The 27,368-nt window shown below is 43.6% G+C and overlaps 1 protein-coding gene across 3 annotated transcripts in view; it reads left to right on the top strand.

Annotated features, from left to right (window-relative positions):
• Positions 1-27,368, top strand: part of LOC138744601 (RNA-binding Raly-like protein) — an 838,833-nt gene that overhangs the window by 620,134 nt on the left and 191,331 nt on the right. For all 3 annotated transcript variants that reach the window (XR_011345644.1, XR_011345643.1, XM_069901004.1), the window contains exon 3: positions 22,967-23,017. Coding sequence is in view for 1 of the 3 variants with exons in the window: in XM_069901004.1 (XP_069757105.1) it covers positions 22,967-23,017 (51 nt within the window). In the remaining 2 variants the exon portion in view is untranslated. The remainder of the gene's footprint in view (positions 1-22,966; positions 23,018-27,368) is intronic.

Here is a 27,368-nt window from a genome sequence, read left to right as displayed (position 1 = left end):
TAAACATCTTGGTGAGACTCCACTTGGAGGGTTGCGTTCAGTTCTGGACACCTCATTACAGTAAAGACATGGATGCTATTGAGAGGGTGCAGAGGAGATTTACAAGGATGTTGAGAGGATAGGTTGAGTGAACTTGGAGTGATGGAGGATGAGGGGGTATGTAAGATTGAGGGGCTTAGATAGTAAGACACCTTTCCCCTGAGGCGACGATAGCAAATGCCAGAGGACATGAGTGCAGGAGGAAGGTTTTTTACACAGAGAGTGATAGGTGCCTGGAATGCATGGCCAGGGATGGTGGTGGGCATCAAAAGACTCCAAGATGGGAACATGGATGTAAGAAAAATAGAGGGTTATGGATGTGAGGTAGGAAAGGATTAGGTTGAGGTGGAGTTGGTTTACATCAGTCAGCAGAGCATCGTGGGGTGAAGGGCCTGTGTTCTATAATGTTTGATGCTGCCTCAAAACACTGAATTTCATGACTTTTCATGAGAATAAATTCTGATTCTGATTTATATTAAAGGGTGTACCCATTGTTATCCTTCCATGGGTCCGAGGGGACTTGACCTTTCCCCAGTCACCCTATGGACATGCTCCTCAGCCATAATCTGGAGCAGAACCAGTGTCACTCTGCCTTTCAGTGGACTCCTGGCATTGCCACTCTGTGATTCACCAAGTGCCAAACCCTTCCAGTGCCCAGAGTCATGCTCCCTGAGTTGACCACCGGGCACATCAGATCTCGCAGCAGCTGAACACCAGCAAATTTGCTGATGCTGTGGTCGAGCACAGTACAGAAACATGCTGGGTAAACAGCAGGTCTCGCAGCGTCCAGGGGAAGGAAAGAGTAACCAGTGTCTCGGGGCCGACCCCTTCAGCAGGAATCACCCAAAACATTGGTTACTCTTTACTTCCTATGGATGTTGTGTGGCCTGCTGAGTTTTGCCAGTGCGTATGTGTATTAGACAGCAGCAGGTTCCTGTATATCTGAGAGGAATGGGGAATGAGGATGGGAGATTGGGAAGAAACAACTTTACGGATGTGCCCACGACCATTAGAAGAGATTGTCATATCAGTAGATGGTGCGAAGCCTGAATCGATCCAATAAATCATCTTCCAGTATTGCCTTGGACTCTTAAGTTTAAGACAACCCTCTTACAGTAAGGGTGCTAGGTTTCAGAAGGCAATTTTGTGTAGTATTACATGCTCTGTTCCATTACATGACAAGAAAAGAATCTTGAATCTCAAAACCCAATCTTTCGGCTGCCAGGCTGACATGGTTGTGACTGGTGCCAATTTCTCCTCGTCCCACCGGGGTGAGGAATCTCTACACTTCTGTACCCCAGAGACTTGTGGAGCACAGATCCACAAAGAGGAAAGAGATACATTTGTGAAAGATCAGTGGAATTGATGGCTGTGAGGGACACGTCAAAAAGGGGATGAGGCCTTGGAAAGGATCAGCCTTGATCATATTGAATTCCAGAGCAGTCTAGAGGGGCCAAGTGGCCTGTTCCTGCTAATATTGTCTTGTGTTCCCCTGCAATGGTTCAGTACATTAGTGAGTGCATTGGAATGAGCCAGCCACAGTTACAGTAAATGAGTTTGCGTGAAGATAAAGTGGCAGGTTAAGTACATAGAATATTACAGCATCGTACAGGCCCTTTGGCCCATGATGTTGTGTCGGCAATTCCTCACATTCACAACCCTCCATCCATTCAAGGTCCCTATTGTAGCAGCCTCCAACACCACCCCTTGCAATTTGTCCCCAGTACCTCCAGCTCTAACCATCAGTGACCCAAACTCCAGGTTCAAACTTCCAATACATTCAGGGAGCTTTTAGTGAGAAGGAAGACATTTTATTTGTTAGACAATGAGAGAATAAAATGTGTTGGTGTTCAGAGCATACATGAATCACTGAGAATTTACCCATGCAGTTACTACAGGCAGTTAAGAAGACAAGTGGTGTGTTGATCGTCAGAGCACAAGTATGTAAAGAGGAGAGAAGTCTTGCTTCTAATGCATGGGGCCCCTGGGGAGAACACATCTGACATCTTGTACACTGTCCTGGCCCCTCCTTCCCTCCTGGAGGGAGGATAAACGTTCACCAGGTGCTGGATGGCGAGTTTGTCCCGCACGAGAGGTGTGCCATGGGCTTGGAAGAAAGAGTGGTGGCCCTAATTGAGAAGTCCAGAGTTTTACAGCAGTGGCATGTAGATGGCACTCGAAGTTCAGATACGATCAGCACCAGGTCAGACGAGAATCACCCATAAAGCATTGTTTTTCCAGCGTGTACATTTTAAAAATATATATATGTTTAGATGTACAGCATAGTACCAGGCTATTTCAGCTCACAAGCCCGTGCCTTGATTACACCAAGCCTTGGTATGTATTGAAAGGTGGGAGGAAACAGGAGCCCCTGGAGGAAACCCACACAGACACAGAGAGAATCTTATTACAGACAGCGCGGGATTCGAATCCCCGACCTGATCACTGGCACTGTAAAGGGGTTGCGCTAACCGCTGCGCCAACCACATCACCCTTATATATATTATATATTAACACGATGAAACAATATTGGTTCTTCCCAGAGAGTAAAAACACAATGCCGGAGAAACTCAGCTGGTCACACAGTGTCCTTTCTAGAGCAAATAAAAAGATATATAACCAACATTTCGGTTGAGCCCTTCATCAAGGTGTGGACAAAATGTAGGCTCCCAAACAAAATGGTGGGGGGGAGGGAGGGGCAGGGGAGGAGCACAGTCCCACCGGTGGGAGGTAAGAGGTGGATAAGGGAGAGAGGGCACACGGGTGGATGGGGGGGAGGGCTGGCTCTGTGAATGGAGTGGGAAGGGGTGGAGAGCAGGAGGAAAGAAGACAGAGGGATAGACAAGAGAGGGGAAGAATGGGAAGTGGGTTAGCAGAAATGGGAAAAGTCAACTTTAATGCCGGAAAATTAGGTTTTGCACTTTCAGTTTACTGGTGGACCATCTATTACTTCCTGCCTGTGGACCACACTTCCCCTATCATCCCCTCCCCTCACCATTTTGTTTGGGCGCCTGCCTACATTTTATCCATAAAGACTTCAGTCTTGAAACGTTGATTATGTAGTGATATAAAGTGGACTGTTTGACCGGCTGAGTTTCTCCAGCATTGTGTTTTAACTTCAAACACAGGGTCTACAAACTTTCATGTTTTACTTCCTCTCCTGATCCACTGTTTCCATTTCTTCTTTACCTACCTTGGGACCTATTTCTCTCTCTAACCTTTCTATCCCCATCCCCTTCCTCGACCTATATCTCCACCTCCCGCACCTTCTGTCCTCTCACCGAGAGCCCAGCTGTTTATATATGGATTTCAGTGAGACATTCTAAAATGCTCCATGCTATCTAATCTGCCTTGGAAGGTTAGATCGCATGGGATATAAGATGAGACACCAAGTTGGCATGAGGGATGAAAGCAGATGTTAGAAGGTTGTTTCTTGGATTGCAAGCATGTAACTAATGGTGTGCCACAGGGTTCAGAGCTGGGCCCATTGCTAGCTGTTATCTCCATCAGTGATTAAGATGAAAATGTATGTGGCACAATTAGTAAGTTTATGGATGTCCCTAAGTGCCTGGTATTGTAGAGAGTGAAGGCGGTTCCCTATCGGCCAAAGGTTGCAGCAGAATCTTGATCGGATGCAAGTGGGCAGAGGATTCGTTGATGGATTTTGGGATGCTGATCCGAAAATCTCTTTAAAATTTCCTATCATGTACCGTTTTTTAAGACATAACAATTTTATGATTTCCATTCATATTTTAAGTCTACTAATATATTGCCTGCAAACCAAGTTGCTTTGGTCAGTCCAAGTATGCCTGGGCATACACTCATTGCAGGTGTTATGTGAATGTTGTCCTAGGCCTGGGCATGCTTAGTCAGGTTCGATAGGCTATAAAAGCAGCTCACATAGACTGATGCTGTGCATTACATTGATAGAGTTTGACAGCATGCTTCAAGCAAGCAAAACCTCGAAATGCAACAAGGCATTGAAAATTCATTTTCTGCATTCACACTTGGACTTCTTCCCTGCTGCTCTTGGTGCAGTCAGTGACGAACATAGTGACATTGCGACCATGGATACCCGGTATGAGGACAACTGGAATCCATCAATTCTGGCCCACTATGTTGAACGCTGACATGAGAGGCATCAGCTACTGAGTACAAATGAAAATCAGTGGTAAAACATTTTTAGATCAGTTGAACTTGTGCAATGTGTCAGCATCATTATGTGATTAAACATTGTAAATTCAATAAAACTTAATTTAATGTATCTCCAAATTCCTACGTGATACAGAAAATCTCAAATTATCTTTGTGTTCAGCTTGCAGTTGTCCATCGTAATCCCCAATTTCTTTTCAGGAAGGAAACCTTCTGAAAAACATTATTAATCAGTGTTACTAATTGTAATGTTTTTAAGAAGATCCAGTTTTTTACTTAATCTCAACGTGGTCCAGCACATAAGCTTGTTCTATTCTGATCTCACCATGACCAAGGTCCTTTTCCCTAGTGAATACTGAAGCAAAATATTAATATAGGACTTCTCCGACCTCCTCTATCCTGAACTCTCGTCCTCTTTCTGTTCTTCACGTAAGCCTTGGGGTTCTTCTTAATCTTACTTGCTGAGGCCTTCTCAGGCCCCCTTCTTACTCTTCTAAGTCCTTTCTTAAGTTCCTTCTTGGCCACCACGAGGTCCAAATCCATAGATCTATTTAGGTGACTGCACAGATTAAGTGAAGTGGGCCTATACTGAGCTTCCTTCATTGGGGGATTTGGTTCAGGAGTTGTAAGGTAATGTTGCAGCTCTATAAATCTCTAAGACCACACTTAGAATATTGTGTTCAGTTCTGGTCACCTCAGTACAGGAAAGATGTGTAAGCTGTGGAGAGGGTGCAAAGGAGATTTACCCCTGGAATGGGGTACTGACTTGAATTTATGGCATTTAGGTTTATTAACACATGCACCAAGGTGCAGTGAGAAAGTTTGTTTAACGAACAGCAAGTAAAACACAGTACAGTAGTGCAGTTACAGAGGGACCATTCATTAGGCAGGAAGGTGCAACATCAAATGCACTTGCTCAGGAGGTTAGAAGAGCTAGGGCTTTTCACCTTGGAGCAAAGGATGAGAAGTTACTTAATAGAGGTCTACAAGATCATGAAAAACATGGACCTTTTTTTCCCCAGAGTAGGAGTAGCAACCACCAGAGGACATCAGTACAAAGTGAAGGGAAGAAAATTTAGGGGAGACATTGGGTGCAAACCTTTTACACAGAGAATTGTGGGTGTCTGGATTGCATTGCCAGGGCTGGCGGTGGAGTGTGAAACATTTGATGCATTTAAGAGACTCTTAGACAGGCACATGGATGGAAGAAAAATAGAGGATTATGGGTTAGAGAGGGTTTGTTGATTTTTTTTTATTTTGGTACGTACAACATTGTGGGCCGAAGGGCCTGTACCATGCTTAATGTTCTATGTTCTGACGTGTTGTATTTTTGGAGGTCAAAAGTGGGTAGAGCTTACACAGTAAATAGGAGGGATCTGAGGAGAGTTGTAGAGCAGAGGGATATGGGAGGGCAGGTAGATAGTACCTCGAAGGTAGAGTCAAAGGTAAATAGGGTAGTCAAAAGAGGTTTCGGCACATTGGCTTTCATCAGTCAGACTACTGAGTGTAGAAGTTCATGCTGCAGTTGTATAAGATGTTGGTGTGGTCTCAATTAGAGTTTTGTGTTCAATTATGGTCAGGAAAGGTGTGATCAACCTGGAGAAGGGGCATTTACTTAGATGTTAACTGGTCTCAGGCATCTGAGCTATAGGAGAGGTTGAGCAAGCTGAGGCTTTATGCCTTGGAGTGCAGGAGGATGAGGGTGTAGCACGATCAATAACCACAAGCAGACATGAAACAAATGATTAAAGGCTTTAATATCCAGAAACATCAGGCACATGCTGCTGGCCCGGATCCTAGGCTAGTATGGAGGGAAGGGAATAGGGCTATCAGCCTCTATTGGGAATCCATAGGGAGGAGTTACAGGGTCAGAGGTGGGCCAGCCTGACCAGTCTAATGAGATCACACCTGCACTACCATGTTCCACCATGGAGGGATGAGTGGAAACATTCATATAAACCACCTTACAACAATAAATGAAAATAGTGCACGAAAAGTCAAAGTAAGGCCATGTCCGTGGTTCACTGATCATTCAGGAATCTGATGGCAGCGGGAAAGAAGCTGGCCTTGAGCTGCTGAATGCTTGTCTTCAGACTCCTGACCCTTTTCCCCCAATGGTAGCAGAGTGAAGAGGGCATGTTCCATCTATCCGTTTGGACCTGAAACGTCGACTCTCCATTCCTGTCTGACCTCCAGTCTTCCAGCAATTCTTTGCCTGCTCTGGCTTCCAGAGTCTGCAGCCTTTGTGTTTCTCTGCTAAATGCTGTATTTGCTGTTTTAGATTTTCAGCATCTGCAATATCGGCCCCAGCATTTTCTCTGCTGCTTTCACGCTTTCTGCCCTTGCAGTTCAGCATTTCCTGCATCTCCTGAAGCTAATTGCCATCTCCAGCCTGGAACAAAGCCCCATGCTCGTTCCCCCTTGCTGAGGCCCGGCCAGCCTCTGAAAGAAAGGAAGCTGGAGGTTAAAAAAAAGGCGGAACAGATCTGTGAAAGGATGCAGAAAGCTCCGAGCTAATATTTTCTAATGAAAGCTCTCTCAAATTGACAAGGCGCATGTGAAAAAGTTTTTATTGTTATTCATTGCACTAATTTTGGAGCAGATTTGAAGGGTGTGCTGTCAGTCTTGTGGGAAAGGATGTTTTGCTAATAGTGCATTACTAATGTAGTCAATCGTTCAAATGTTACCGGATACTGCAAATACTTTGCTCTGTGCTCATTGCTCTAAATGTGTGAATTGTATTCAGTCATTGCAGAATGAGTGACCTCACAGCGCAGAGAACGAGAACAAGGACTCCCATTTAGACCGGGGAGAGGCAGGTGAGGTGGTGGAACTCGGGTCAACGCCCGAGGGCCAGGACACTCCCGCTGCATTTCCTCTTCGCTGCCCGGTAGGGCTGCCTGCCCTTGCTGAATGCTCGTGCGGCTGTCCCTCCCTTCAACCACCCCCCCCCCACCCCAGCCAAAGCGGCCCTGCCGGTGACGCAGAGCAAGAAATAAGAGTTTAAAATTTGCCAGAAAATTGACCAGCATGTGTTGCAACTCCTGTCTGAGAGAAGGGAAACTGGTTTTGAAGTTAACTTTTACTTATCACAAAATACCTAGTTCAGCGAGAAAGATTCTTCTGTGAGCAGACCAATGGGTTCTCTCTAACATTCATATAGCCATGTAAAAGGTGCAGTTTACAGAGTGCTGGAGAAACCCAGCAGGCCGTGCAGTGTACATAGGAAGCAAAATGTTCTAACTAATGCTTCAGGCAACCTGCTGAGTTTCAGAATCAGAATCAAGATTTATTGTCATGAACAAATCATGAAATTCGATGTATTGCTGCAGCATCATAATGCAATCTGGGTGCACTCACTCCAGCATGTCTGACATTTGTCCAGTATCTCCAGAATTCAACTGGAAAGCAGTGGCCCTTTCCCACTCAAAGGCACAATGGTGCCCCCAGGTTCATCGATGTTCTATCCACATTTCCAAGACAATAGCCCAGAAAGCCATCCCTTTTGTTTAATTACACTACAATCTCAATTTAACGAGTGCAGTTTTGCATGAAAATGAATGGGAGCAGGAGGGTACTGTTGTGGGGTTATTCATGAGCCTGATGGCTGCAGGGAAGAAACTGTCTTTAAGCTTGCTAGTGTGGGGATTTCATACCATGAGCTTTTTCCCCGATGAGAGGAGGGAGAATGCAGTGTGACCGGGGTCCTTTCCCAGCTAACACGAGATGCAGATGGAGTCCATGGAAGAGGAATGAAGTTTATTTCTACGACAAAGACCATCCAATGCATCTCATCATCCGAAGACAGTGTTTTTTAAGCTGTTGCTCAGTGTACAAGCAGCAAGGAAGTGGACCATTTGCCCCATCAAGGCTGTTCAGACCACCAGGAATGGATTTGCATTTTATTCTCAATGAGGAGTAAATGCCTTAATCATCATAATCCCTGCTGTTTGAGTCCAGCCTTCAGCTGCAGGACAATGAATGACCATTAGAGAAGTGGCCCAGGCATTTTTTGGTCCCATTCACTCCGGCATGCCTGACATTTGCCATGCATCTTCCTGACTCAACTGGAAAGCAGTGGCCCTTTCCCACTTAAAGACACAATTGCATTTCCCAGGGTCATTGATGTTCTATCCACATCTCCAGAACAATAAGTAAGCTCTTGATGGTTGTTCGAGCAACAACCATCGCGGCCACTCCCTTGATCAATAAGATCATGTATTCAATTGATCTAACCCCTCATGATTTTAAATACCTCTATCGTCACCCCTCAGAAGAGGTTTACTGACTTGAATTTATGTCATTTAGGTTTATTAACACATGCACCAAGGTGCAGTGAGAAAGTTTGTTTAACGAACAGCAAGTAAAACACAGTACAGTAGTGCAGTTACAGAGGGACCATTCATTAGGCTGGAAGGTGCAACATCAAATGCACTTGCTCAGGAGGTTGAGGAGGGCAAGGCTATTTTCCCCTCTCTTAATGAGATCAGCAGGAGCACAATTGAGAGGGTCTTGTCTGGCTACATCATTGTTTGGGACAGTAGCTGCAAAGCATCGAACTGGGTCAATTCAGAGGATCATCAAAATGGCCGAGAAGATCACTGGAGTCTCCCTTTCCTCTATTAACAACATTCACCAGGAGCATTGCCTAAATAATGCTTAAACAATTATTGAGGGCCCTTTCCATTCAGAACATGATATCTTTGACCCACGGCCATCAGGAAGGAGGTACAGGAGTATCAAAATCAGGACTTCCAGGTTGGGATGTGAGATTGATGAACAGTAATGTGAAACTGAGTAAATAATTCCAAAATATTTATATATTTATTTTACATTATATCTGGATGTAAAAGGATGCTTATTATGTGCTGTGTATTGTGTGTGTACATGTGTTTTGTCTGATTGCATATGTACAGTCAAATGATAATGAACTTGTTCGTACAGATTTCAGGCAGCATAATTTACCTGTGTGAGGTTCATTCAGGAGCCTGATAATGGCAGGAACAAAGCTGTCCTTAAATTTGATGGTGCAGTGGTCTCACACACTTTCTGAGAAGAGTGTGTGGCCAGGGTGGGGTTTTTTTCTCATGGTCTCCCTTGGATTTATCTTTAATAGGTCGTATTAATGCTATGAAGATATTAATCTTACCTCGTTTTTGTATTTATTTCAAGCAGTCCCAGTTTTTATTCTAAATCCTTTTTTTTTATAATATTGACTCTAAAATCTCTTCTTATATTTGGCATAAAAATAAAACCAGATTGAGTAAATTCCATCTGCAGAAATTAAAGAAAGATGTTGGTCTGGCTTTACCTAATTTTAGACTATTATTGAGCAGGTATTCGATTAGTTTCTGGATTTACTATTCTGATAAATTTGAACACCCTTGTTGGGTAGATTTGGAAATGGATTCCGTGCAGAGGTGTTCAGTAGCCTCTTTATTGGGAACAGCTCTTCCTTTTACACTTGCTAAGATCAGTAGAGATACCTTCAACCCAATACTTACACGCACATTACCAATTTGGTTTCAATTTCACAAGTTCTTTGACTTGAAAATTTTTATTTTATCTAGTACCATTTCTCTTAATTCTTTTTTCAACTGTCTATAATTGATCGAGTCTTCTCTTTTTGTAAAATTAATGGAATCGTGTCTTTTTCAGATTTGTTGAAAGATGGCAGCTTAAGGTCTTTTGAACGATTATTCAGTAAATATCATATACCTAAGTCACTTTTAAAAAAAAAACTTCCAAATTAGACATTTTCTGAATACTTTACTGCCTAACTCTCCAAAATTGTACCAATTGGATTTAGTTGATACTTTTTTTTTCATTTGAACCCTTCTCATAAGGGTTTAAAAGGTCACATTCATAATAAGTTAAGATTGCAATCAAATTCTAATGAGAAAATAAAAAGGTGCAGGGAAGAGAAAATTCAGTTGCATCATCCAGAGGAATCATGGGAGAAGATTATTGGATGGGTTAATACCTCTTCAATATGTGCTCATCATTCTTTGATTCAGTTTAAAGTCATATGTTGAAAGACAAATTGGCCCATATTTTTTTCTAGCGTTAGTCCTATTTGGGAAAGATATAAATCAGAAATGGCTTCTCTAAATTGTATGTTTTGGTCATGCCCTATGTTGGAGAGGTATTGGATAATTTTAAGACATTGTCAGCTGTACTAGATATCAATTTGCAACCTAACCTATTGACTGCGCTTTTTGGAATAATGCTTCCAGAAGTGGGATGAGTTTCCACTCCCACACATCGAGCTGTAGCCTTTTCTACATTGTGGGCTAGAAGATCTGTCTTATTTAAATGGAAAATTGTAATCCACCAACTTTGACTCGGTGTCTCTCTCAAATTATGTCATGTTTACATTTAGAGAAAGTTACGAGTTGTACATTTGATACTTTTGTTAAATTTCAAGAGACTTGCTGACCTTTTATAAATTATTTCCTCATGACTTAGTGTAATTATTTTCCCTTCTGGACTATATTTACTTTAATTTCTTTTCTCTTTGTTGGTGAAGACCAGACGATTTATTTTTATTAATAAAATCTCAGGATAGGCTGCCCAGTCTTTTTTTTTTCTTAGATTAAGTGGGGTTTTATAAAAAATTTTTTGAAGATTTTAGAGTGAGGAGATGAGAATGTATTCATTAACTGTGGTGTAATCCAATATGTTCTATCATATAATGCCATTTACTGATTTATTTTCCTTTTGATTATGCTCTCCTTTTCTCCTCATATATTGTTTACCTATAATATGATTAATAAAATGATTGGAAAAAAAAAGAAAGATTTTTCATGGGAATTCATTGGGAAGAGGATGGATTTGGTTCCAACAATGGTGTAGTCCCTGCCCAATTATATTCTGCAGCAGAGGGCTATAACAGATGGGAGATTAAACCAGCATTCACCCAGTTCTGGAGTCACAGACTTACATGGCATGCAAGCAGGCCTTTCTGCCCACTGTGACCATTCTGACTCATCAGCCACCCACTCTCCTCTCATCCAATTTTGTTCTCTCTAAGTTCCAGATTCTACCACACAGCAAGAACAGGGGAATCTTCGAGTAGCCAGTTAACCGCTGGACTTTGGAATGGAGGAGAAAGCCCACACGGTCACAGGGATAAATTAGAAACCCCATGTAGACATGACTGGAGTTCAGGGTCTCTGGAGCTGTAAGCCAGTAGCCTTTTAGGCCCATCTCTCTTCTCTTTGGCTTGGCTTCGCGGACGAAGATTTATGGAGGGGGTAAAAGTCCACGTCAGCTGCAGGCTGGTTTGTGGCTGACAAGTCCGATGTGGGACAGGCAGACACGGTTGCAGCGGCTGCAGGGGAAAATTGGTTGGTTGGGGTTGGGTGTTGGGTTTTTCCTCCTTTGCCTTTTGTCAGTGAGGTGGGCTCTGCGGTCTTCTTCAAAGGAGGTTGCTGCCCGCCAAACTGTGAGGCGCCAAGATGCACGGTTTGAGGCGATATCAGCCCACTGGTGGTGGTCAATGTGGCAGGCACCAAGAGATTTCTTTAGGCAGTCCTTGTACCTTTTCTTTGGTGCACCTCTGTCACGGTGGCCAGTGGAGAGCTCGCCATATAACACGATCTTGGGAAGGCGATGGTCCTCCATTCTGGCCCATATCACACCATTAAATTGGCAAACTGCAAGGGAAGCAGTTGTCAGTCACTGAGCTATGAGGATTCTTCCCCATGTTTTTGCCAGGAACATTCTAGACCGAGGGAAGAAAGCTCTAACCATGTGCTGTCAAAACCCAAATATTGCGTCAGAGTTGGAACTCTGTTGGACTGAACTAGTTATTGTTACTGCAGCACAGACCATGACATATCCACCCCCCGCCCCATATAGCAACTCTATCTACACTTCACACTGCCTCAGAAAAGCAGCTGACGAACCCATCCCACCCTGGCCACACTCTCCTCCCATCAGGAAAAGGGTGTGAGCTCATCAGCACCAGATTTGAGGAGAGTTTCTCTCCTGCCCATAGCAGACTTCTGGATGAGCCTCACACCGACACAGTTAGCATAGCGGTTAGCACAATCCTATCACAGCTCCAGCGGCCAGGGTTCAAATCCACTGCTTTCTGTAAGGAGTTTGTGTGTTCTCCCCATGGTCTGTGTGTGTTCTCCCCGGGTGCTCCAGTTTCCTCCCAGGTTCAAAAGACGTGCAAGGTTGATAGGTTAATTGGGTTTAATTGGACAACGTGAGTTTCATGGGCTGGTAGGGATGTATCATTAGAATAAAGAGGGAGTTGCCTTTCTCCATAGGAACTGATGTCTTACTGCAACTCTACTCTCTGAACTCATTATGAGGAATTCTGGTACATCTGTATACATATGACAATGAACCTTCATCTTCATTCTCTGCTGCATTTCTGTATGGATGGGCTTGTTGGATAGCACACAAAACAAACCTTTTCACTGTATCACATCAGATGTGACAAAACATGTCAGCTTAAACTTGTTTAACAGCAGCAAACCAATCAATCCTGACTACTCCCACTTCCCCCCCCCCCACCCATCTGTTGACAACCACTGCTCCTCATTGCACCCCTCCCACTGCGAGATATAAAATGGCGGCACTGCTGGAGCCGCGGTAACTGCAGTCCTGCCGCTGGTGCTGATCTGGAAAAGCAGGGAGCAGAGACACAGCTCCTCCACAGGGTCCTACTGCCTTGTTATGCCAACAGCACCAGACAGGTTTTAAACAGGCTGTTGAAGGGGCTAACAGTGTTTCTTTAACACCTTGAAACCATGGAGGTCCAACCCAAGATAACAATGCCCTTGTTTGGCAGCGAGGGATGTGGACTCCAGGGGATCCGCAGACCAGCACATGACACCAGAGTGGGTGAACGGCAACCTCCACCGCCCCACTCCTACCCTTACCAAGGAGAAGCCTGGGAGATGACCCTCTAGGGGCAGTGACCAAGGCAGCTGATCAGCAAGGTGCTCATCAGCTGAAGGACCCACACAGGCCTCTGGAGAACAGCTCGTGGGAACCAAGTCTCGGGTCCGAGATCTGTGAGGGTGATCGGAGCTCCCGAAGGGCCTCGGGCGCTGACGACTTCCTGATTGCATGAGAGCTTGGGGTTACCGCTGGAACAGACAGGAGGCCAGGAGGCTGCAGAGGTTACAGGGGGCACAGAAAGAAAATCCACAACAACTTGGTGTCTCTGAATGGACTCTCTTTTGCTTCTCCTCTTATTGCTGGGGTTCTGGGATAGTTTTGTGTGCCTTTATGAAGGATGGCAAACTTTGTGCATTATTTTGTGTATTAATACATTAAAATAAAGGAAACCAATGCTGAATATCCATTTTTTATTGCTCTGCAGTAGAAGATCCTTCAGCTGGAACTTGACAGTGAAGTGGCAGGACGTGACAACTCACCAAAGATCCCCTTTGATCACCAAAACGTCCACCCACCCCTTCCCAAGGAGGCATCTGGTGAAATATTATGTCTCTTTGCAGAGACATTATGAGCAAAGCTGGGAGTTTTATCTTGACCTGTCATAGATATAGGAGAAGAAGTAGGCTGTTCGGCTCATTGAGTCAATGTCAGGAGCAAGGGTAAGGCAGGAAGGTCAACTGCTTTTCAAGGAGTGGTGGTTATTTTTCAAAGAGCCAAATGCAAGCTGAGTGAATCTTAATTGATTTACAGATATACCCCGCTTTCTATGAAACCTTTCGGAAGCCAAATGGCATAAAGCAAAGACCCATTCATGACTATTGAAGGCTACTTTCATAAAACCGAAAACACATTCAAATTTCTTGGAGGTTTCTTCGTAAAACCAAATTTGCGTAAAGTGAGGATTCGTAAAGTGGCCTATACCTGTATTTTATTTAGAGTCACCCTGCACTGAGATACTTTGAGTTGTGGTTTATGCCCAGAATTAACTCATCTCTAAGCAAAGACCTTGATCCACTGCAATTTGCCACAATTGTTCCACAGCAGATGCAATCTCACTCACTCCCTACTCAGTCCTGGATCACCTGGACAACAGCAATACCAGCATTAGGGTGCTTTATATCGACTATAGCTCAGCTTTCAACACCATCGTCCACTCAGTACTCGTTAGTAAGCTTCAAATCCTGGTGGGTCTTTGCACCTCCATCTGTAACTGTAAAGAATTATGGTGCTGTTGGTGTGGAGCTGCAGAGAGCGAGGAGAGAAGACACAGCGCTCCCCCGTGAGATCCAACAACCCAGTCCATCTGTCGGGGGCTCTGTTCAAGCTTTAAACAAGACTGTTAAAGGAGTCTATTATTTTAAAACCCCACAGCCATGGGATCTGGGCCCAAGGTGGCAGCACCTGCGATTGGCATCAGCCACAAGGGGTGGCAGACTCCGGAGAGGCAGTGGCCTGGCGCAGGGCACCAGAAAATGGGCAGAATTCCCCCGTTTGAGAAGGAGAAGCAGAGGAGATGACCCACAGGACTGTGACCACAGTGGTGGGGCAGTGAGGGGTCACTGGAGAACACACAGGTGGCAGGCTGTTGGTGACCCGAGGCGAAAAACCCACTTTAGGCTGCAGACCACTGGCAACTGTGGTCAAAGGGCTTGCAACAGACTGCTGGTAACTGGCTCAAGATTGGCTGAAGGGGTACCAGGTGTCAGGACCGGGATGCAAGAGGGTGCCAAGAGTGCTGGAGGCTTCCTGATCATGTCAGAGGTTTGCGTCCGGAGCTCATGTTGCTGACTGTTTGGCTGGAAGTGAAGCCAGGGGGTATCAGAGACTCTGGAGGGGGCTTTCTTTTGCTTCACTTTCTCTGGCTGTAAGGGGTGCTGGGTAATTTCTCCTGATAGCGAATCTGCCTTACACCAGATTAAATTTCATGTAATATCACATTTTCTGTTTTAATGTATAACAATAAAATAATTTTGAATCTTGGATCATTGATTTCTCATCAGAAGACCACAGTCAGTGCAGATTGGTAACATCTCCTCCTCACTGACAATCAACACAGACGCACCTACCTCAAGGATGCGTGCTTAGCCCACTGTTCTACTCACTCTACACCTAACTGCGTGGCCGGCACAATTCAAATGCCATCAGCAAATTTGCCGATGACACCATAGTCATGGGCAGAATCCCTGATGGCGATGAGGAAGGAGTGAGATAGACCAGCGGATTGAGTGGTGTCAGCATCAGTAAAGCAAGGGAATTGATTGTGGTTTTCAGGTAGAACACGAACCAGCCCTTACCGAGGGGTCGGGGCAGAGAGGGTAAGAAATGTCTGATTCCTAGGTGTCAACATCTCTGAAGACCTACCCTGGGACCATCACGCTGATGCTTTTATGAAGAAGACACACCAGCGGCTATACTTCATATGGAGATTGAGGAGATTTGCTATGTCACCAAAGACTCCTTCGAAATTTCCACGGGTGTACTGTGGTGAGCATTCTGACTGGCTGCATCACTGTCTGGTGCCAATAAACAGAACAGTAATAGGCAACAGAGGGTTGTAAACTCAACCAGTGCCATCCTGGGCACTAGTCTTTCCTCCAGTAATGATTAATGAGGCAATGTCTCAAGAAAGCAGCCTCCATTATTAAGGACCCTCGCCACCCAGCTCCTCTTTTCTCATTGCTAATATCAGGAAGGATGGACAGGAGCTGGAAGATGCAACATTACAAAGCCTGCTCCTTCCTCACCACCATCTTATATCGGAATGAACCTATGGACACTACCTCACTTTTACTCTTTTTTACACTACTTATTTTTAAATCTTGTATTTACATCGTTGCGATTTTATATTGACGTTTACGCCTTGTTCTGCACCACACCGCTGCTGCAAAATAACAAATTTCATGATGCGTTCATGACAATAAACCTGACTCTGAATTCTGATATACAGCACAGTTACTGCCCCTTGCAGCCCATGAGGCCACCCCCCTAAATGCACCAATTAAGCTACAAAACCTGTACCTTTTTAGAGGGTGGGAGGTAACTGGAGCCCCCGGGGGAAACCCACATAGACATGGGGAGGGCGTATAAACTCCTTACAGACAGTGCAGGGATTCGAACCCCAGTCGTTGGTGGTGTAATGGCATTGTACTAACCACCATGTTACCCACAGTTTTATCTGTGCATCCACACAAGTTCACCCATTTGGGCATTCCCATGACATAGTGCATTTAAATATTTATAACACTGTTTGAAGAGGGGCTGGTTTTATTTAAGACCCTATTCTCACTCCATATCTTGTTTTACACATAAACACATCCCTTGATAGAAGATATGAGTGGAGTGGACAGAGTCTTTTGCCCAAAGTAAAAATGACATGCATTGGAGAGCAGTTAAAGTCAGAGGGAGTAGGGAAGTTTAAAGAAGATGCTCAGCACAAGTTTTTTTTTACACAGAGAGTGATAGGGCCTGAAATGGTAGAAACAGATGAGACAATAGTATTTCAGAGGATTTTGGACAGATACATGACCCTGCATGGATATGGATCATGTGTAGATGGAAGAGGTGCAGTCAAAATAGGTATAGGTTTGCACAGAATTCATGGAGTGGTGTTGCACTGTAACACAGTGAGAAGGAGGGTGCCATAAATGGCGATCCAATTGAATGGTGGGACAGGTTGGAAGGGCTGAATGGCCTCACCTTCCATAACGCTAGCTCTGAATCTTTAGCAGAATGGGGTTGGGGTAAACTGTTTTGATTTTACATCCAGTACTTCATGATAAGATTAAAAAGGCTTGGGAATTGGAACTTGCAAGACCCTTATCGGAGGATCTATAGGACAAGATTCTTTAACTGGTGAATACATCTTCAATATGTGCCCGACATTCATTAATCCAATTCAAAGTGGTGCATCGTGTTCACTTGTCCAAAGATAAGCTGGCTTGTATCTTTTCTAATATTAACCCTACTTGTGACAGATGAAAATCTGATATTGCTACATTGACACACATGTTTTGGTCTTGTTCATCTTTAGAAATCTATTGTAAAGAAATTTTTAATATCTTTTCAACTATATTTCAGGTGGAGCTACGACCCAATCCAATAACTGCCCTTGTTGGGGTTATTGAACCAGACACAGGGAGTTTTTCTGTACCTGTGCAACGGATTGTGGTCTTCTCTACACTGTTGGCTAGAATAGCTATCCTATTTAAGTGGAAAGACTCGAGACTTCCAAGTGTTTCAATGGTTTTCTCTTATTATTTCCTGTTTAAGTTCAGAAAAAAAATTAGATATTATGTATTTGATTCATTGGTGAAATCTGAAGATATATGGTGGTCTTTTATGTCTCATTTTCATTTGATGTAAATGTTTTTAACGTAATTAGGTGAACTCACTCTTCCAGATGAGATATAGTCTTACCTTTGTTTTTTGATTCACACTATGAATCAAAAGCTACAAAATATATGTAACCCTCAGTTATAATATGCTCAGGTTTTTTTTAGTTCATTTTCTATTTTTTAATAGAGTAGGTTAGGTGGGGGGGGGGAGGGTATTTATCTTTCTTAATCCAGTGAAGTGGAGGGAGGATCAAGTTTATACTGTTTGAAGTTTTATCTTGATATATATAAAAATACGTTTGTGATATTGTATTTTCAGTTTTGTTCCCTTTACTTCATTGAACTGTATTTATTATAATGTGGTGGATCCTCCACTGTAGCGAGTGGTGAAACAATGAAGGACACAAGAGGCGCTATGAGCTGACTGGTTTAATGGCGTTCTTACAGTCGTTTAAATATCCAAGATTTGCGCGCTCACCACATCACGGGATTCCCGGAGATGATGTGGCTCCCAGAAGCCTTAGTCCCCAGGGAACTCCCAGGCCCGCAGAGACCCATGACTCCAAAGCTCCAGCAAAGTAAGTAGTAGCGCGGTTCACCACATGACCCTCCCACGGAACTGGAGTGAGGAGATGACACCCCAATCCTATTATCATGAGTAGTATTGGCCGGTGGGCGCTCCCTGCACTGGGGACGTGCCATCCGTACCGGGTGATCTAGGTCCACATGTGCCAGCTTAAGGCAATCTACTGAAACCTTTTCTTACCTGCTGCCAATGTCTATAACAAACATGGAGCCGTCATTCCGTAGCATCTTGAAAAGACCTTCATATGGCTATTGCAATGGCGTCCTGTGTGCATCCCTGTGCAGGAATACATAAAGGCAGTCCTTGAGATCAGGTGGAATGTATGAAGTCGTAGACCCATGCCAAGTGGATGGGATAGGTGCCAGTGTACCCACCTTCTCCCTCAAGCATGTGAGCACTGAAGTGGGAGATTCCTGCTGCCCACGTGCTGCCGGAATGAAATTTCCTGGGACAGTTAGGGGGACTCCGTACACCAATTCTGCGGAGGACGTAGCCAGATCCTCCTTCGGCACAGTACAGATACCTAAAAGGTCCCAAGGCAGTTTATCTATCCAATCTGGTCCCTTAAGATGTGCCATGAGAGCCATTTTCATATGACGGTGAAAATGTTCCACTAAGCCATTGGACTGGGGATGATTTTGCTTGCCCAGTAATTGTGTGATTGTGGACCACGGATGTAAACTGAGGTCCTCTGACAGAGGAGCTAAGCATGGGTAGTCCAAAACTTGGTATCCATTTGGCAATGAGGGCTCTCGCATAAGCTGAGGTGGAAATGTTGTAGATCAGGACAACCTCTGGCCATCTCGTGAACCTGTCTTCTACCGTGAAGAGCTGAGTGGTGCCCCTGGATTGGGGTAAAGGGCTGACGATATCCAAGAGGATGTAATCAAACTTGCGGTGCATGGGTGCAAAAACCTGTGGTGGGGCTTTGGTGTGGTGCTGAAATTTTGAGGTCTGACACTGGATGCATGTCCTTGCCCAAGCGCCGACTTGTTTGTGCAGGCCATGCCACATGAATTTGTCCGCCACGAGCCTTGTTGACGTCCTAATCAAAGGGTGAGTCAAACTGTGTATGGCATCAAACACCTGACGTTGCCACGCAGCAGGTACAATGGGCCTCAATTGACAATGTAGAGAGGAATTTTCTGGACCAAAACATATATTCTCCAATTTCAGTCTTGATATGGCAGTGTGAAATGTGACCATCTCTTCATCTTCTTGATGAGCTGCTGCCAAAGCCGTGGTAAATGGCAGCCGTGGTAAATTTACCCTCCAGGTAAATGGAGGGAAGCGATGGTGGTGCAGGATAGCATGTCGGCGACTAGATTGTTCTTCCAGGCAATGTGTTTTATCCTATTCGTAAACTCTGAAATGTAGGCGAATTGTCCTTGTCTTGCTGATCACGGATCTGACATCTTGGCAAAGGCGAAAGTTAACGGCTTGTGATCCATGTAGACCATGAACCCTCTGCCCTCCAGGAAATAGAGAAAATGGCGTATGGCCAAATAGAGGGCAAGGAGCTCCCTGTCAAAAGCACCAATAACTAAAGAAAGCTTGGGGTTTCCAGATACAGTTGATGAGCTACTCCAGGACCCTGCCTACTGCAGTGCTTGACGCATCCACCATCAGAGCCGTTGGCACATCAACCCTCGGGTGCACGAGCATAGTGGTGTTTGCTAGCGCTCCTTTAGCAGTCTTGAATGCGGCCACGGTCTTGTCACCCCAATTCAGTTCCTTCGGATGTCAGGACAAGAGTTTGAAAAGTGGCTGCATAATTTTGGCTACATCTGGCACAAAATGATGGTAAAAGTTAATCGTGCCCACAAACTTCTGGAGGCCCTTGATGGTAGAGGGTCTTAAATGTGCAGATCACCTCGACCTTGGAAGGTAGTGCAACTGTTCCGTGCTGACTGATGCAGTGGCCAAGGAGATTGATTGATGTTAGGCTAAACTGGGATTTGGCGAGATTGGTCACTATCCTGTGGATATCCAGCCACTGACATAGTTGACAGAGATGGGCCCGATGCCTGCTGCCGCGAGTGGCTGGCGATAAGGATGTCGCCCAAATAAATACAATAACCAGGCGCCCGATCACTATGTCCATTAGGTGTTGAAATGTCTAGGTTGCGCTTTTTAAATCAAAAGGCATACGGAGGAATTCAAATAGCCCAAACGAGCTAATCCAGATAGTCTTAGAAATGTCATCTGGATGAACTGGGATCTGATGATACGCACTAGGTCAATTTTGGAGAAAATCCTAGCGCCATGAAGAATCACAGAGAAATCCTGCATATGGGGAACCAGGTGGTGATCTGCCACAGAGACATCATTCAGATGCCAATAGTCCCCACAAGATCTCCCTCTCCAGACACCTTAGGTACCATATACAGCGGTGATGCCCAAGAGCCGTTGGAAGGGCAAACAATCCTCATTTCCTTCATGTGTCGGAATTTGTCTTTAGCCAATTGCAGTTTATCCAAAGATGGCCTGTGCATTCGAGCATGAAGAGGACGTCCATGAGTCAGGGTGTGGTGGTATACTCCATGTTTCAGTTGGGCCGTTGAGAACTGTGGAGTAATAATGCTGGGGAATTCCACTAGGAATCTGGCATATTCATTGTACGAAAGCATCACTGAGCCGAGGTGAGCTGTGAGCAGTGCTGCGGGGTGCAAGACCAGGGACTCAAAAGTCTTTGAATTAACTAGGTGGTGACCTTTGAGATCTGCTAGAAGGCAGTGTGTTCACATAAAATCAGCTCCCAGGAGCGGCTGTGATTCATCAGCAAAGGTGAAGAACCAGCCGAACTGCAATGAGCAAAAATTGAATGGAATTATCTGTGACCTACATGTTTGGATCCTACTGTTGATAGCGGCCGTGAGGGGAGGGCCCCTCTTTCCTGAACGTGTATCTGGGCCTGGGGGGAGGGGGTGAGAATGCTAACCTCCGCCCCAATGTCGACCAAGAACCGATGGCCTGAGTGTCAATCCCAGAGGAAAAGGAAGTTGTCCTTGTGGCCAATATCACGACTGGCCTTGGCTTTTCCAGATGTGTGCAGGAGGGATGGCAGCAGCGGGCTGCAGCTCCCCATCTCTGATGGTAATAGCATCACTGCTCTCTAACTGCGCTGCGTCCGGTCGAGTCTGACACTGTACTGCTCTCTGAAGTGGGCAGATTTCATGCCCTTTGCCAAGGCATCATTACATGCCCAACCAAAAGTCCTCCCTGCTGCTTAGCAGGCCACAACTCTTCGGCACGGGCTCCTAGATGACAGGGGTTGCCAAAGTTGTCGCCTCCAAGCAGCAAACGGATGTATTCTGGCATTTGCTCGAAAAGTAGACAGGGCTTGTGTCCGTCATGAGCGCCAGCATCTCATTCATTAGGAGTGCAGTTGCTCAGGCCGTCCATATTCCATCAGGAAAGGCCGAAAGTACATATGAGCAGGACTTTGATGGCTTCATACCTGTCATTGGCTGGAGGCTGGCATAAGAAATCGACAATATGCTCCGTGTGTCTTGATCCAACGATGAAATGACATAGTAGTACTTTGTTGTGTCAGCGGTAGTCTGGCGTAGATGGAACTGGGCCTCGGCCTGCTCGAACCAGACCTGTGGCTGTGAGGTCCAAACTACAGGACGTTTGGGCACAATGGCATTCTGCACATCCATTGTGAGGTCCAAAATGTTGTTTGGACCATTGGGGTTACCAATGTGACAGATCACCACTGCAGCAGGCAGTGAAGCAACAAAGAGCACAATAGACGCTATGAGCTGACCGCTGACAGTCATTTAAATATCCAAGATTTACACACTCCCTGTGTTACGTGACTCCTGGAAATGACACAGCTCCCAGAAGCCTTTAGTGTCATTAGTCCCTGGGAAATTCCCAAGGACTCCCAGGACCTGCGACTCTGAAGCTCCGGTGAGTTAAGTAGTGGTGCGGTCCGCCACATTAAAAACCAATCAAAAACATTGAAAAGAACTGTTTTGATTGCCAAAGTACTGCAGTGCAAGAAGCAGCTGGTGACTGAGTTTGCACAAACCATTAAGATCATGGTTAATGTGACTTGTTATGCATTATCTACGCCCAGCAGATAACTGTTGTGGGGACTGCAGTGGTTGGGGGGAGAGGGTGCAAGGACTGACTCGTATCCAGGAAATCAAAAGGTCGCAGAAGGTGGCAAACCTCACCAGGTCTGACACGGGCACCAACCTCCTGTTCATTGCAGCCATTTCTGTGAGGCGCTGCCTCAAGAAGGCAGCCAACATCATAAAGGACCTCCATCACCCTATTCACAACATCTTCTCACTGTTGCCTTTGGGCAGAAGGTACAGAATCCTCTAGTTTTTTCCCTCAGTAGTTACCGCACTCTTGAACCTCCCCGTACTACCCTTAGCCTGACCATCAACTACTCTGGGGCCACTAGAAGATCCAACTGCCCGATTGTAGCATCATTTTCTCTTCTATAATTACTGCAACACTCCTTTTATTATTTTCTCTCTCTTTCTCTCTCTTGTGGTCGTTTATTCTTACTGTTTGTGTATTGTACGTACCTGTGTGGCTGCAGCAAGAATTTCTGTACATCTATATATTGCTCTTTGGTACGTGGCCATCAACTTGCGTTAAAACTCCACGGAGCCAGATGTCAGGATCCAGCCTGTGGCGCCGTTGTGTGAGGCAGCTTCTCTGCTGCTGTTCCATCCCAGGTTGGACCTCAGCAATAGAGGATAAGGCTCTCTTAGTCTGTGGAGCTCCCGTTACCGCTTTAATCCAACTGTTTCCTCCCTACCTCCAAGAATTCCAAAAGGTGCATTGTCAACCAGCTCACCTTTATTGAGAGAAATAATAATTGTCTGTCATGGAGTCGTTTGAGTTATTTAAGATGCTGTCAGCACTCGCTCCGCTCCTAACTGAATGGTTTCTTTTCTCTCTGCAGAGGTGGCTATGACTTTGACTACGACTATTACAGAGACGGATTCTATGACCGGTATGTTCCCTCTGCATAATTTAATCCCTTTATCTATTTGCCTTTGCAATTTTTTCACCTTGGATTTGATGTGACACTTTCTAATTACCCCTCAGTTGCATACTTATTTGACCTGTGGAATGGTTGAAGTAATAATTAGAAAGTTTTTTTTATAATGAATGAGTTTTAAAATTTGCAGATTACTATTCGAAACAGCAGTGGGACAAAGTTGACTGTTTACTGCTCATGAATTTTGATGATGGTTAAGTTATTGTCATATACAGTGCAACATGTACATATTGACCAGTGGCACTCACGTCCACAGGGATGAAGCATTTTGAAAGGCTGGTATTGAATCATATCACCTCCTATCTGAGCGGCAACATGGATCCATTATAATTCACCTATTGTAACAACAGGTCCATCTCACTGGTGCTACACAAAGCCCTGGAACATCAGGACAGCAAAAATGCATTCATCAGGGTGCTTTTTCTCGACTAGTTTGGAATTGAACACCATCATCCCTGCAAAGTTGATCAGCAAGCTCCAAGCCCTGGGACTTAACACCCCATTGTGTAATTGGATCCTGGATTTCCTCACCTCTAGACCACAATCAGTGAAGATTGGGAAGAACATCTCCTCCACAATCTCCATCAGTACAGGCTGTGTCCTTAGGCCCCTGATCTATACCTTGGTTGTGAGGCTCAGTACGACAATAACACCATCTATAAATTTGCTGACAATACCATGATAGTGGGTTGTATAAAAAGGGGCAATGAGTCACAGGAGGGAGATTGAAAACTTGCTGAATGGTGCACCAACAACAACCTCGCACTCAATGTCACCAAAAACAAGGAGCTGATTGTTGACTTCAGGAAGGGAAAGCCAAGGAGGAGTCACGTGATGGAGTAGTGGCAGGTCGGGAAAATTAGGAAAATGCAAAGCATAACAAAAATAAAATATAAGAAATAGAAGATAAAGATTCAGAGAAGAGAAAGAAGATGGCTTCCAAGAAGGAGAAAGTAAAAACAACTGGAAAAAAAGTAGAAAAGTCACCGGAGAAGAAAAAAGGCCTTTCCTGCAAGAAGGAACAGGGCGCTATGGTGGCTAGGATGCCTGACCCTCAAAGTCAGTGCCTGCCCTGTGGAGTCGCAACTCACCAGTGTTTTCTGGAGAGGGCTGGGTAGAGGGGGAATAACTGTCACTGCAAAATCAGTTGGCGCTGCTAACAAGATCACAATCCAAATGAAAAGGGGAGTTGTGATTGCCCAGCAAGGGATATGGGGCAACTCAGAGAGGGGGGAACTTTTGGGGTTTAAGGTATTAGTGGATGTGGGAAATGCGGGGTTACTTTATGTCTTAATTGTGTTGTCATACATTAAGTGTAATAAGAGAAAATTAAGAGATGAAAATGGGGAAAAGGGGGATGGAGGTGCCAAAGAGGTGGAAAAGAGGTGTAAGCAAGGTATAAGATGGCCATGTTGAACTATATGAATATAAACATTAATGGAATACATAACCAAATTAAAAGGAAGAGGCTACTAAATTTATTGAAGAAGGAAAAAATAGATATAGTATTTGTGCAGGAAACCCATCTAACTGAAGTGGAACATAGCAAACTAAAGAGAGACTGGGTAGGACATGTAACAGCGGCATCCTATAAAAAGCAGGAGGTATAGCCATACTAGTTAACAAAAGTGTACCAATCAAAATAGAGGAGGAAATAATAGATCCAGCAGGGAGGTATGCAATGATAACGCATCAGATATACTCAGAATTTTGGAATTTGCTCAATATATATGCCCCTAACGAGGAGGATCAAAAGTTTATGCAGGATATTTTTTTGAAGATTAAAGAGACACAAGGAAATATATTGATAGGAGGGGACTTTAACCTTAATTTGGACCCAATGTTGGATAAAACTGGACAATAGACAAGTAAAAAGAATAAAGTAGGTAAATGTTTAGTTAAATCAATGCAGGAAGTGAAACTTATGGATATATGGAGGAGGCAATACCCAAGAGAGAAGGAATTTTCATATTATTCGAGTAGGCACAAAACTTACTCGAATAAGGGATATGCCCATATTCAAGGGAGAATTAGGAAAACTGAGTATAAAGCTATACTACTATCAGATCATTCACCCCTGTTATTAGCCATAGAACTGGTGGACATCCCACCAAGAACATATAGATGGAGGTTAAACTCCATGCTACTTAAAAGACAGGAATTTAGGGAGTTTATTGAATGCCAAATTAAAACATATTTTGAAATAAACACAGGATCAGTGAAAGACAAATTTATATTATGGGACGCAATGAATGCCTTCATTAGAGGGCAGATAATAAGTTATGTGACTAAGATGAAAAAAGATTACAATCGGGAAATAGAGCAGTTGGAAAGGGAGATAGTACAGAAAAGGAATTAGCAAAAAGGGATGAAATAACAAAAAGGAGAGAATTGGCGGAAAAAATAATTAAATAGGAAACATTGCAAACGTATAAGGTGGAGAAGAACATAATGAAAACAAAGCAAAAGTATTATGAATGGGAGAAAAAACACATAAAATATTAGCCTGGCAACTTAAAACAGAACAAGCTAAAAGAACTGTATTGGCATCAAGGAAAAAGGACAAACAAATTACATATAACCCAACAGAGATTAATGAAAATTTTAAGGAATTTTATGAACAATTGTATCAAACTGAGAACGAGGGTAAAGTTGATAAAATAGAGGAATTTTTAGCTAAAATTGAATTGCCGAAATTGCAAGAAGAGGAACAAAACAAACTAATAAAACCATTTGAAATAGAGGAAATACAGGATATATTAAAAAGCTGCTGATTAATAAAACACCAGGAGAGGATGGATTTCCAATAGAATTTTATAAAACATTTAAATAATTATTAATTCCTCCTCTCCTGGAAGTAATGAACTAGATAGAAGAAACACAAAACTTGCCAGATTCATGTAAGATAGCACTAATTATAGTAATACCAAAGACGGGGAAGGCTCCATTAACACCAGCATCATATAGACCAATATCTCTTCTTAACTCAGACTATAAGATAATAGTGAAATTATTAGCAAACAGATTGGCCAATTGTGTACCTAAAATAGTAAAACAAGATCAAGCTGGGTTTATTAAGAAAAGACAAACAGCGGACAATGTCTGTAAACTTATTCATCTAATCCACGCAGTTCAAGGAAATAAGAAACGAACAGTGGCTGTTGCTCCAGATGCAGAAAAAGCCTTTGACAGAGTAGAGTGGAACTACTTATTTAAAGTATTACAGAAGTTCAATTTACCAGAAAAATATATAAATAAATTGGATTAAAGCATTGTATAATGGACCGTTGTCGAAGGTAACAGTAAATGAATATGTATCGAGTCACTTTAAATTAAGTAGGTCAACTAGACAGGGATGTCCACTATCCCCCGCATTGTTCGCCTTAGCAATAGAATCTTTGGCAGAACTGATAAGAATAGAAAATAAAATAAGAGGTATACCTAACAGAACCAGAGGTATCAGTAAAAGAATTACATAAGAAATTGAAGGAATATGGAGAAATATCTGGGTACAAGATCAACGCAAATAAAAGTGGTGATGCCAATGAGTAACGCAGACTATACAGAATTTTAAAAAGAATCACCATTTAAATGGCAAACACAACCAATCAGATACCTAGGTATCAGGTCAGATAATAACTTAAGTGACCTGTACAAACTAAATTATCAGCCACTAATAAAGAAATTGCAGGAAGACTTAGAACATTGGAAATAATTACCGCTAACATTGATAGGGAGGGTAAACTGCATTAAAATGAATGTGTTCCCAAGGATACAATACTTATTTCAAACATTACCAATTCCTTTAAGAGAAAAATTCTTTAAGGAACTAAAGAGAATAATGAGGAAATTCTTATGGAAAGGGAGGAAACCAAGGGTAGGGTTAGATAAATTAGCAGAGAGGTATAATCAAGGTAGTTTGCAGTTACCAAATTTTAGAAATTATTATAGAGCTGCACAATTAAGGTATTTATCAGATTTTTACCAGACAAGGGAAAAACCAGACTGGACTAAGATAGAACTAGATAAAAAAAAGGGGAGAAGATACTGGAACATATACTTTATAAGTGGGATGAAAAGCTGGTACAATATAAAAACTCACCAGTACTGCATCATTTACTTAATCCATGGAAGAAGATCCACTTAGAAAGGAAAAAAACAGATTATCAAATACCAAAATTATTAATGAAACAAAATCAGCTAATCCCATTTACAATAGACAACCTTTCCTTTAGAGAATGGGAGAGAAAAGGAATCAAAAGAATAGAAAATTGGGAAATAATTTATTAACATTTGAACAGTT

This window comes from Narcine bancroftii, chromosome 10 (genome assembly GCF_036971445.1).
Source record: "Narcine bancroftii isolate sNarBan1 chromosome 10, sNarBan1.hap1, whole genome shotgun sequence".
Taxonomy (NCBI): Eukaryota; Metazoa; Chordata; class Chondrichthyes; order Torpediniformes; family Narcinidae; genus Narcine; species Narcine bancroftii.
This window is presented reverse-complemented; position numbering and strand designations above follow the sequence as displayed.